The sequence below is a fragment of the Artemia franciscana genome, chromosome 15 (genome assembly GCF_032884065.1).
Source record: "Artemia franciscana chromosome 15, ASM3288406v1, whole genome shotgun sequence".
Classification (NCBI taxonomy): domain Eukaryota; kingdom Metazoa; phylum Arthropoda; class Branchiopoda; order Anostraca; family Artemiidae; genus Artemia; species Artemia franciscana.
The window spans coordinates 16163906-16177402 of record NC_088877.1 but is presented as its reverse complement, the minus strand read 5'-3'; the positions used below and the strand labels follow the sequence as shown (position 1 = coordinate 16177402).

Sequence of the window (13497 nt, the reverse complement as noted above, 5' to 3'; positions counted from 1 at the left end):
GCTTTTTCTACCAATGACTTTAAAAAGTACCTCAGTCCTTCTTGTTAAAAATGGATGGTTTTGGATCCTGTTTTAGAGTTTGAAGTCCAGAGAATCGTCTCTGAGCTAATAGAATCATCCTACTGTGGACCTTACCAAATTCCTACCAAGGCTTTGAACTTTATATTACCCTCTATTCCCTCTCCTCTCACAATTTTTATGAACTTATCATTTTTGAATGGAACTTTTCCTAGTTCCCTAAAATCTCCCAGATTAGTTGTTCTCCATAAGGGTGGTTCTGGATATGATCCTTCTAGTTATTGACAAATTTCTCTTTTATCAGCCTCTGATAAAATTAAAAAAAAATGTATTTAATCTAGACATCTGTCATTTCTGTATTTAAAGAGACTTGCATTACAATAAGTTTTATTTTCGCCCTAAACAATCAACAGAACATACTTGCATGGCCTTGCTGAAGTTCATTTACCAGGCACTTGATGAGGGTAGAATTCCAGCTGCAATTTTCCTTGATGTCGGGAAAGCGTTTAACAGCGTATTACATACTATCCTACTCTCCGAGATGGAGCCCATAGGGATACGGGGAAGCAGTTACCATTGGTTTGAAACTTATTTATCTGAAAGGTCTATCAGTATTGACCCTAAGCTTCAAGATCAATTCCGTGTTGATTTTGGTGTCCCTAAAGGGTCTATCCTAGGATATGTTTTATTTCTTATATTCATCAATAATCTTTTCATTGCTGTATCTGAACAAATAAACGAAGTTGCTGTAGTAGTTGTGATCAAAATTTTGATCCACCTAGAAAGGCAGCTCAACACCCAGTGCTATTTGCACTTGCAGATGATAGTTCTTTTGGGTATTCAGAAATTAAGGAATCTTCCCTTATCATGAAAATGTATTCTGTGCTAGAAAGAGATTTTGCTTGATTCGATGCAAATCGCCTTGCCCTAAATCTAGTCTACTTATTTTTTCTGGGTCAGGGACTTCTTTTCTTTTGGTCAAAACTATTTTTACCACTCATGGTGATATAACTCGTCCCTCTGAAAGACATGTTCGATTCCTAGGTATTTTATTGGACGAAAATCTTTCTTTCAAACATCACTGAGGCCAAAATAGTTATGCACGCTCCTTCTCCGTCCCCTTCTATCCAAAGCCTCCCTCTTTACAACCTTCCAGGAAGTTCCCATTTCTTTTTTATCTTTCTTTATGACATTTTCCCACCCCAACCGCTGCTTTCCGTTTAGTCCTAGACGATTGGCCGAAAAGGACATTTTTCGGCAATCTGTCATCCTTCATCGGCAGAACGTGCCCTAGCCATCTCGGCATTTCTCTTATTATAGCCTTAGAAAGCGGGATTGAACCACACTTTCGTACACCTTACTGTTTGATATACGGTCAGTCAGGTGGGTACCCACAACAATCCGTAGGCAATATCTCTGGAAAACATATAGCAAATCTTCATTCATATTTCGGACCACATATGCTTCAGAGTCATCTTCACTGTTCCCTCCGTCTTTACTAATAATACTACCAAGGTAAGTGCAGCTGTCCACCTGATCAGTCTTTTCGTTACCCAACATCATCTTTTCATCTTCACTTATTCATAGCCTTAGTGACTTAGTCTTCTTAACATTAATTTTTAAACCTTTTCTAGCACCCTGATCTCGCAAAACCTCTAAAAGCTCATTAATTTTGCTCACACTAAAATCTAGGATGCTTAAATCATCAGCATAATCTAAGTCGAGGATAGTTTTTCGTCTCAATTTGAATCCGTGGTCTCCATTGCTTTCCCTGTGCTCCCTAAGACAAAGTCTATCAAAATGATTCATATAATCGGGAATAAAACTTGTCTTCTGATTTAATACGAAAAAATCTCAATTCGTCAGTCAAAATGTCGATATGATAGTTCTTTTTTTAACGTCGTAACATTCCAAGTTCCAATCTTCATATTCTTTAAATCATTGAAATTATTTTGGCCACAGGAAAAGCAATGGTCCCAGATACCAGTGCAGTACGGAGACCAACACATTCCCAAGTCTAGATCAAAGCGCTTGAGGCGACTTAGAACCGGACAGCAAGAAATCTCTGGAACCTCCAGTATGAATTTTGGCTTTGTGCACTCCTGGGCCCATCTTGGCGACAACATATTTTTCAGCAATTGGCGATGCTTTTCTTTCAAGAAGAGTCGAAATCCTGCACAGACAGTCTCAAGCATATTACCTCCAACTCATTATACATTCGTGCCTACAAATATTATGCTACTACCGGGAGGCAGCCCATAGATGATAAATTAGCTAGGAAGAGGTTTTTCAGCCCAAAAATGCCCGCTAAAACAGACTAAGCCCAGAAGAATTATCCATTAATCAAAATCCCGTGCGAATGCTGTGTTGTTTACTAGGTTTTAATTTATTCCTCAAGTGGAGATTTAGTTGACCACAAGGTCCCCAGTCTTGCAGGTACCCCGAAAGGGCAGAGGCTGTTGTCTATAGATCTAGATCTTGCGACCTGCCGCAGTTGTCCTTTTGAAGATCCTCCCAGGGTGGTGTTCTACATCACCATGCAAATTAACCTATGGTAATTATTATTTTCCTTAGTCTTAAAGTATTTATTTTTTTTTTCAAAACAAATTTGCAGAAATTTTTTAAAAGAGCAGGTCATCCCTCAAAATCACTTCAGTTTTTATGGGATAGAACTTCAGGTTCGATTTAGATTGCATTTTTAATAGAATTTTACTGTTAAGATTAAGGAAAATAATAATTACCACAAGGAAAATAATAATAAATATTCAAAGATTCATAAAGTTTTGTCCACTAGTTTGCTGCAAAGGATTAGAACTCTTTAATATTTGCATTTTCTTTCTTATTACTTAATTTATATTAAAAGAACTAGATTTAGAAACCATGGCAATGGGGAAAGGCTTGTATCTCACGGGACGTGTGTTACAAACCTTCCCATAATAACTTTTTTTAACAACATCATGACCAAGATTACTGAACAAAACAACAAATGAATGTACACTGAAAAGTTTATTTATGGCGAATTACGAAGAATATGCTGTGAGTTTGTCAAGGAAAGCGTGGAGCCTGACCTTTGGTTGTAATCTACCTGTTTGGAAATTACATTATAGGGTGTGCAGGGAGGCGTGAAACTTGTTCTTTAGAGGTAACCTGGCAGTTCGGAGGTTCAAAATACGATAGTTTAGTGTGAAACTGCTTGTTGAGACAGACGATTCTTTGGTCCAAATAGTGAATTGGTGAAACAGGTCGGTTTCGCCCTGGCCCATTTTATAGTATTGCTCATTTATTAACAAGATTTTCACTGGTTCCGATTAATGTATGCGCAATTTTCTTCTATAAGTTATACGCATTGAAATTTCGTAAAATTTTTATGGCGTTTCAGAGATTTGCTGAGGAGAAATATGATGAAATTCGCTACGTCAGTATAGAGTTTCGCTTCACAATTGTTCGATAATGAAGTTGCATTATAGACAGAGATACATTGAGATTTATAGGATCGCAGTATTTTCAGATCTGGTAGAAATTTTAGCTGTATTAATTGACAGGGATAATCCCAGTTGAACAGGAGAATATCGGATATCCGGATGTACAGAGATCAACTAGCTAAAGTAGTAGTGGTTCAAGATGAAACTCTCCTTTTAAGATATTTAGCAAGCAAAATTTAATACCAAGAGTCCTGCCTATCTGTATTAATTTATAACAATAGCGAGGTTTTAAGGAAATTAGTTAGTTCAATTTTTAACTCGATTAATAAAGTGGAATATATCGCTTTCGAAGATGCTATTGAGGACACCGAAAAATATTCTAAGTGTATAAAGAGGTCGTCAAAGGGGCCGAATAATTTCGGTCTGAAATTACTCGAAAGATTCGTATACTAAGGGAAAGTAAGGAGGTTAGAGCAATTACCCTTAATAGTCAGGACTTTATCCGTGATCAATTATTCGTCTAATATTGGCAGAATACATTGCTAATAAGGCTTTTACAGAGATACTTAAAAGAGAGGCACAAACCTACAGGAAAGTGCATAAGAAAGGTTAACAAAGTTCGGTTGGATATTATTGGCAAGTTTTTTCAACGATAGATAAAGCTTCTAGACCCAGAAAAAGGCCACACCCTCTACCTTATACAAATTGCTTGAGAAGAGGATAGAGGAAGAAAAAGAGGTCCGCAGTTAGGCCAATCAAAAATTACCAAGATTTTTTTGCAAATTATTGAAGGATTGATAAAAGTTCATTGGGGAAATTCGGAGAGTAATGCTTCATCACAAACAACATAGGTCGTCGGATCGCCAGGACAATTTCCCCAGGAATTGATTGCGAAAGAATGAGACATTAAGTTCATTAGGCATAAAGACATTATCAAACATTAAGTTCTTAGGCTGAAACATGAGCGACTTCTTTGACAATGGGAGTGGGCGCATCGTTCTGTAGGAGAATTGGGGAGACAAAACTGGTCACGCCAACCAGTCTAAGGGAGGAAACACATAAGACTTCAGTGACTAAGGGAAATGACAAGCGAAATGACAAGGCGAAACCGCCTAGTTTTGACAAAGAGATGCTTAGAATTCAAGTTCCGAACAAAAATGTTTCTGAAATTCGTGATTTTTCGTTTCGCCTTTTAGAAATGATTTACTTCAAACCTTACATTCCAAAGATGAGGCACCGATAAAGAAACACCAGAATGGGGCATTTAAGTGTGATAAAGAAAAATTGTGAACAATTTTAGAGTGCGTGCGTTCTCTCAAAAAATTAGAATGTAATATAAGAAACCTTTTTTGAAATCCAGTTCCCATTCAATGACGATTTATTTTTTTTTTCCTTTGAAAAAAGTAAAGAAAACTAAAAGAGAGAGAAAAATTTAAAAATTCAATTTGAGATAGTAGACATTAGAGGCCAATTTGTATCTGATGATGATTTATTTTGCGTGACTGAAAAATTGAAGAAAAGTAGAAAAAAAAGATTGCCAAAAAAAAGACGAAATAATTTGAAAATCCAGTCGACAATGGAAGACAGTAATATTACAGACAATTTGCATTTGTTCAATGTGGAAAATCAAAAGCAACACTGTGGCAGGAAAAAAGAGTTTTAGGGGAAGAAGGACTCAGTCCTCTTGGCGGAAACAGAATTTAAGTGGAGGTAGAATTGGAAGGACTACAATGGGTTTTGGAAAAATTCGAGGGTTGCTGCAGATAAGCTTCTATTGGGAAAGCCTGTGAAGGAATCTGAGAATTGTCCTATGGACTTATAGAGCCATCGGCCCAGATTAATGGGGAGGAGTCCCTTCGGGAGGAAACATATGGGGGAGTCCTTTCGGAAGGTTGAAGATGATAGTCAGTTCCCTCAACCTGCAATCGTTAAGCAAGTTGTCATACCTTTGATGAGGCATAGAAGTTCCAAGCCATGGTGCCTGCGGGACACTCTCTCCCATTAATAGTCACTACCTATCCCCCCAAACATTCAATCTGATCCCCATAGCCCCTCATTTTTCTTACCGTTATTTGGTATTGACACGTGTTCTTTATTAAACTGTCTTATGGGGTGGCATCGAGAAGAAACTTCTTCCTATTTAGCTCAGATTTGTGTCTAAAGTCCCTTTGCCCAATCGTTACCATGAGCCTTTGTATGACAAGTCTTGTTTTAGTTAAGGTGTGGATGTGTTCCAGCAGTTAGAGGTTAATAGGCTAGTTGAGCCAATCTCCCTTGACATTGCACCATTATATCAGCACGCTTATTTTCCGCTAATATCGCTGATTCCCTTCATAAAAACCACAAACGTGGTTGAGATGGCTACACAGCCAATGACTATTCGTTCTACAGACACGTTGGATGGCAAGAAATACTGGGCCAAATTCATAGGAGCAGCAGTATGGACATTGGCCAGAGATGGATGGTCGGAAGGTTTAATTAAGATTTTGAAGTTGGTGTTATGTGTATTTGTGTAGTTATTTCATATACACTGTAAGGTGCTGACCAGTGTGGAGTGGTGGCGGCCATTTATCTTAGGAGGGGGGATTTTAAGCCCCTAGCTCTAATTATCAGATAAATGTCCTTTTCATAGTTTAATATTACTCCGTCTCTAAATTCATTGCTTCGCCCCTGGCCCTAGCTATTAATTGAATTTGTTTTCCTTCCTTTCAACTGCCTTTAATATTTACTTTTTTTCCTGAGTATTACTGGACCTCTTTGAGGAATTAGCGACCTAATAGTGTCTGAGAAGTCCTTGCACTGGCATTACAGAGAATTTTTAACCGCTGAAGAAGACGGGGTCAAAGGGAGAACCAGCCTTTCATTCATCTGGCTGAGTAGCTAGCGCACAGCCATCGTCATCGCTAATTGGTTCAAAGGCCCCTACGCGATTTTATTGTCTATTTAATATTTTCCCATTTTTAGTTCAGCTCATTTTTTTAACAGAAGAATCAAATAGTAAGTTTCCTATCCTTTTCAAGTGCCTATATTTTATCTTTTCGCAAAGGTTATAGGTTCCACGAAATTTGATACGATCTCTTTATAAGAGGATACTACTATGCTATTGAGATTTCTTCAACGGGAGATAATATCAGGAGGTAGGCTCTAAAGAATCAGCCGGTTTTTCAGTATAGACATGATTACTGCTTTGGCTATACCGGAGGGTTTTCTCCCCCCCCCCCCAATGTAGCACCGTGTGCGGTGGTCTGAAGTGACGTGTAAATAGAGAAGTCCAAGGAAGATTTCCAAGAGGAATTTTCGCCTCCTAGAGACGATTCGGCAGAATATGCACACATAACCCTACAAGCCATGAATGTCAGGGACAGTTTTACTCTTCCCCCCTTGCTTTAATCTCAATATGGGTCAACGGTTCTTTCAGCTTGAAAGGGCAGAGACTGGTCATCACTTTCACTGCATTACTTTTTCCTTCTTATTTTAACCACGATTTTACTGTCTCTCTCTGATGTCCGCGCTCAGCTAGTCAAATTACGACACAAATCACAACAAGCCACTAACTAGAGGCTCAATTCTAAAAAGAAATCCAACTATGGTGAAATTTTCTGTAAAAAAAAAAAAAACACTTTTCCTTCATAGTCACAATATTGGTTCCAACTTAAAATTCAATTGCCACTTACTCTTTTGCGATAACTCAGTTTAGATCTTAAGTCTCTCACAGGAGTCAATCATCGGCCGTACAGATACAATGTCGTTATAAAAAATGAATTGTAAAAATACCTTAGTGAAAAATGTTAATTATCACTAATGAACCAAATTAAATGCTAAAACCTAACCCAACAAACATATTTTATACAAATCGAGTCGAAATTATGTTTTTAGAAGGCCAGCATCCAGCTCACCTGATTTCACATCTTCGTTTGAAAGAAAAAGAAAGAAAAAGTATACTAGGAACCCAGATGAGACTAAGATGCCTAAAAAAGCAACTTTGATTGCTATTCAATTTATCAATTCTAAATACTCAGAAATGTTAAAACTCTCCAACACAAAAAAGTTGAACTCTATAGTAATATTGAATAAAATCCAAAACACAAGCAAAGTATCTCTTTTCGAACTTAGAATCTGGATACTGACGTCCAATTCCGCGACCTTTACCGACGGGACCTATTTCCCCGTATCCGTCGAAGACAGCCCCAAAGGTGGCCTCAAAATAACCAGGTTTTCAGCCTTGTATTCGACTGTCACAAATCTTGTAACGAAAGATTTTACTTGTTTTTTTTTTGTTTCTTCTTTTCAGTTTACCAGACATGACTATTCGTCAATTAAGCGGTTTCTTATCGACAAAAAGTGGTAGCCGCAAACGTCCATGACATTGGTACGTTATTACATAGCCACAAGAGTAATAATTTAGTTTAGCTCAAAAAGCACTAGCCAGGAACATTGTCTTCTCGTGAACATTTGTCTGCAAATTTCCCGCTAGTTCCGAGTATAGAAAGAGATTCCGACTTCATTAGCCACTTATGTAAAATTTCATTTAATGTGTAAGCTGTCTTCTGGCATATCTTACGATTCGATTGTTTCCTTTTTGTATTTACTAGTACATTATTTTTTCTTTTCATTTCCTATCTTCTTTTTACACAGTATGTTTCTTCTACTAAGTGACTAGCCTTAGTTTCTCCGCCCTATTTTGCTTTTTTTAGTGTGTTAAATACATTGACAAAAGTGTTTGTAGATAAAATTAATTAGCCATTATTTAATACAGAAGTATTCCCGTATTATTTTAAGATTTTCCATTTCATTATTCATACAGGATATCTAACTTCATATTTTATAGCCTCTTGCTGCTGGGTTTTTTAATTGAGGCAAAACATTAGTATTAGCTTAGTAAAGAGCCATTTGTCTACCGCGTTCTATTTTTATCTAGCAAGACTTACACAAATAAAGCCCAATTTTAAAAAGTCAACGAGGCTTACCGTCTCCATCCTTGCATAGGCTTAGATTTCAATTCTTCTTCGGATAAACCCAAAAGCCCTATACAAGCAAGCCAATAAGATGTAACTAGGCAAATGGCAACACCAATCACTCTTGGAAGAAGAAGGACGATAGACAAAACAAATATCTAAAAGAAGAAGTTAAAGGTCCTTTTGAACAAAGTATACAACCATCAATTAGCGAATTAATTTTTAGGTCTTCCGAGGGTTATGTTTGACCTTCCAATATTTTCCGATCAAATCTGAAAAATTACATTGAAAACAGAACGATGACAGCATAATGAAAATCTCCCAGTTTTTCAGTCAGGCACTTACACAGAGTAGGGGCTTTTGAGCGCGTATCTCCCTTCTCCAAATCTGGAAATTCTCACCACTTCCTCAATAATTTCTTATATTTTTTATAGTTTTTGGTTCGCATTAGTTTTTTTCTTAATATGCTCTTCCAAGACTTAGGCCAATTCCAAAATAAGTTAATGCGCACGACCCCGTATTTGATGGTTACTTCAGTGAAACCTGATTACTCTATTTGATAAGACTAATCCTTAAGTCATTGCTATTATCATTACTGTCTTGGCAAAAACTAGATTTTGGTTCTAGTCACTGATGATGTTGCTTAATTAAACAAGTGTAATCTTAGGCAATTCCCTTAAATAACAACTTATTTAACCATAGAAAATGAAGAATTATTTTTTAACAGCCCAAAATATTTATCGTCAAAGTGAACGAATAGTGAAAAAAGAAATATGCGCTCGTCAGATCCAAAAGCAACGGTATGACTTCAATGGAAGATTTTTTTCCTATGTACATAGTTTTAAAGTGATTCACTCGCTCTGTTCAGGATTTAGTATTTCAAAACAAGTTGCATTAATTAAAATTTACAGGAATAAAAATAAAATAGAACGCAGTAGATTCTCATGTAGTAAAGCTGTGATTGTGATCACTAGTGGCAATAACCACCAGCCAATATCATTTTCAGCGAAATGAAATCAAATATAAAAGTAAAATTTTAAAACAACAAAATATAGTTTCAGACCAAACTGATCAACCATGAACAGTATACAACATCTCATACTTCGAATGGGTTAAGAATACTAAAAGATGAAAAGAAAGAGTTACCAAGTAAAATACAAGAGAAAGCAAAAGCGAAACATGCTAATTCCTGTGTTCATGTATGAAGTCACTTATTTTCCTGCTTTTATTCTCCAATATATTAATGATCTTCATTAATATAGATTCAGTATAGGCGTTTCAAGAAAACAAGTCAAGTAATTATGGTTGTAGCAATAGCTGCAATCTAGTAGGTACAAAACTCAGTCATAGTAACCTAAAGTTGCTTTGTTTTGCTTTTGGTTGGTAGCTAGTAGTATAGGATCAATGACTTTAAACGCCATATACTCCCTTTGACCAAACAGAATGAGGGTTCCCCAAATGCTGCTGCCATCTACATAATGCTCCATTCCAGAGTCATAGATGACATTGTCGCGAACTAAAGTTATAGATAGTGATATGTTTTCTTTTCCAACGAGACATTTTTTAGATTCTAAGCTGTTTTCCATTGATTTTATGAAATTTATGTCTGATGAATGAATAAAACGTGGGACCCATGATTTCCTTCGGTAAAAGAACGACACGTTACTCGACTGAGCCAACAAGTCATTAATAATGTCATGTTCTTAGAAATACATTCCAAGCAATCAGTGTATTGTTTCTTGGACGCTGGCCAACTGATGGGACGCTGGACGCTGGTTAAGCGTCACAATATTGTAACAAGTTAATTGCACAATCGATTTCTCGATTGAAATTCTATATATAGTAAATGTAATCAGTGATTTATTTCCAGGCAACTTTTTTGGCATCATTCCGAGAATGTGCATATCATGGTGATTTGAGATGCTTGCATGACAGAGATATTCTTTTGATGGTTAATGAAACTTGTTCTGATCTCCAAAACTGTAATGACAACAACCGACCAGACATCATTTTTGTAATATAATGGTCCTGAGCACATCGTTTTCCATCAGCTGGGCTTGCGCTTGAGCCCGAGTCCCCCTCCAGGAACCCATTTCTCCTTCAAGGACCCCACTGCCCCCCCCCCATTTTTTGGTGGGGAGGGGGGCTGGAACTTATAAATTTTGTCAACTCTTTTTCCATGTCTTAGAATCACATTAAACATACTCTCAGTCGTGATTTTTCTATTAGAAAATTAATGTTAGTAGTAACATTTTTTATTTTGGACTTTTCTTGGGACGTAAAATTCTCTTGGGGGCCTTCTCCTGGCATTTCTAGAATTATTTTGCTACATTGAGAATTTCTTGGTATGTTTCCGAGAATGTCAAGAATGAGGCGTTATCTGGTATTGCATACTTATTCGTGTTGTCAGTGAAACAAAACAATAGGCCCTGTGACAGCCCTCATATCTGGAATTTTGAGACACTAATACCTTGGCAGCCCATACTCCGATGTAGTATTGGAGTTACTAACACCTTTTTTTGGCATGGTTCCAAGAATATGCATCATGGTTTTCGAGAATTTCAAAAATGCTGCGTGATCTTAGAATTATTTTGGCACACTGAGATTTTCTTGGCAGGGTTCCGAGAATTTCAAAAATAATGCGTTATCTGGTATAGAGTAATCATGCTGGTTTCCAAGAATTTCATGGCATATTTCCAAGAATTCCAAGAATGATGCGTTATCTGGTATTGCGTAATCACTCATGTTGTCAGTGAACAATACAATACATCCTGTGATAGCCCTTACATCTGGTCTTTTGAGATAACTACTGAGTCAACAACACTTTTAGCTTCTAAGCTATTTACAATTGATTTTATGAAATTTAAGGTTTTTGGGACTTAGAATTTATTTGGATTAAGAACTATTTAGGCACACGGAGAATTTCTCGGCATGTCCGAGAATTTCAAGAATGATACGTTATCTGGTATAGCGTAATCATTCATGTTGTCATTGAAACATTACAATACGTCCTGTGACAGCCCTCACAACTGGTCTTTTGTGACAACAACTAAATGAACAACATTTTCGTTTCTAAGCAGTTCTCCATCGATTTTATGAAATTTATTATTTTTTGGGACTTGGAAAGTATTTTTATTTATTTTTTTCTTTGAACTTAGAATTTTTTGGGACGTGGAATTATGTTAGGACACCGAGAATGCCATGGCATGTTCCTGAGAGTTTCAAGAATGATGCGTTATCTGTATAGTGTGCTAATTCTGGTTTTCGCAAATTTAATGGCATGTTCCCGAGAATTTCAAAAAACAACCACAAATTACTATCAATAAATGAATGAAGCTCAAAACAAATAGAAATTACAATAAATAGCCAAGTCAAACTCAAAACGAGCAATAGGGTTGATAGCCCCTATGCCTTCTCAAGACCAAAACAACATTCGCGCTTTAGTGAAAAAAAATTCAGTAAAGAGCAAATAGTGTTCAGGTCTTGAGAAGGCATAGGGGTTATCAGCCCTGCTTGTGTTAATTTTTACTCGTTTTGAGTTGCATTTACTTATTGATAGTGATTTGTGAGTTTTATGCTTAGAAGATTATTTGACTTTATTTTTGCTCATTCTAAGCTAAATGGAGCTCTTTACTTTTCTTTGAAAACTTGTCAAGTGGAAAAAGTTTTTTTAATTAATTTATGTTCGTTTTTTATTGACATAGTCTTTTTCATGGAAAAAAATTGTATATCTTTCAGTTTTCTTCTATAAGAATCCATAGTATTGGTTTCTATTTGTATGTTGGAGATACTTTTTCAACAATTTTTAGTCCTAACACAAACAATGTTTTTTAATTTAATTTTATAGCTTCTGAAGTTGACCTGAGAAATAAAACTTAATATCATTCTAAAAGATTCTATCTATGCTCTTTGACAACCTGAGTACACTTACACTTTGATCATAACCCTTAATATTTCCTGAAAGTCCCAAACTGATATGCCTAGTGATTCACGAGTTACACCCTTTTAACAATCCGTAAACACATAACATGTTCTAATTTAGTTCAGCACTCTCTTCAACATTCTCTGAAAGGCTCACCTCTTTTCCCTTCGTCTTTTTGGAAAATGAAATTCACCTTTCTCAGTGACATGTATTATATGTAAGCAATGGACGAATAGTCAAATTTACGGGCCTTAATCTGAGGACTGTGGGGAGGTTGACATCCCCGAAGACACAATTAATGGACATTTCAATGATACTGAACAAAATAGTTTACTTTAAATTTTTATTGGATATGTTTTGGGGAATGATTGGATTGTGGGGGCAGGCTGCTTGTTTTCCTTTCACTTTTGACTCTTAAAAAGTGCACTAGATCTTCCAACTTCCAACCGAATGAGCCCCATCTAATCCGAAGTTTATACAGCCATTCGTTCCATAAGAACCATATATGCCCGGGGCATAACTTATATCCCTTGCACCTGGGCTCTGGAGGGTTATGTCCACCTTGAAGCCATTGTTATATGCTCTTTGGACAATTGTGAACAAAATAGCTATCTCACAATTTTGCTTGGATGCGTTTAGAGAAAACTTTTGTCAAGGAGGGAGGGGCTAGTTGCCCTACATCAATTTCGAAACAACCACAAGTGGAAGTTCAAACAACCACACCTCCCATAAAAAGCTTATATACCCCCGGGGTATAACTTACAACCCTGGCACCCAGACTCTGGGGGGCTGTACCAATTCCAAAGGCCTTGCTATGTAATCTTTGGACTGTTTTTGAACAAATGGCAATCTGGAAATATCAGTAGTATATCACATTAAAAAATATAAATTACTTAATTTAATAGCTTAATGGCTATGATAAATAATTATCAGCTATTAGTCTTATTTTAGAAAAAACTTATCCTGTCTTGTGTTTTTTTAGACAGCAAGGGCTAAGAGCTCATATGGCACTTGTGACGAGGTCGGAAGAGCCGAGAGCTCATATGGTACGAGGTCGGAAGAACCAAGAGCCAAGAGCTCATTTGGCACTTGTGAGAAGGTCAGAAACTAAAGTTAGACGGTCCAGTTATGTCAGTCACGTATCTTAGACAGGTTTCTATTCTTCCCATCCAGTTTCATC

The 13497-nt window shown here is 36.8% G+C and overlaps 1 protein-coding gene across 4 annotated transcripts in view; it reads right to left on the bottom strand.

Moving 5' to 3' along the window:
* The window catches only part of LOC136036100 (lysophosphatidylcholine acyltransferase-like), a 98754-nt gene that overhangs the window by 68139 nt on the left and 17118 nt on the right, over positions 1 to 13497 (bottom strand). For all 4 annotated transcript variants that reach the window (XM_065718099.1, XM_065718097.1, XM_065718096.1 and 1 more), the window contains exon 3: positions 8408 to 8553. In XM_065718099.1, coding sequence (XP_065574171.1) covers positions 8408 to 8553 — 146 coding nt within the window. The remainder of the gene's footprint in view (positions 1 to 8407; positions 8554 to 13497) is intronic.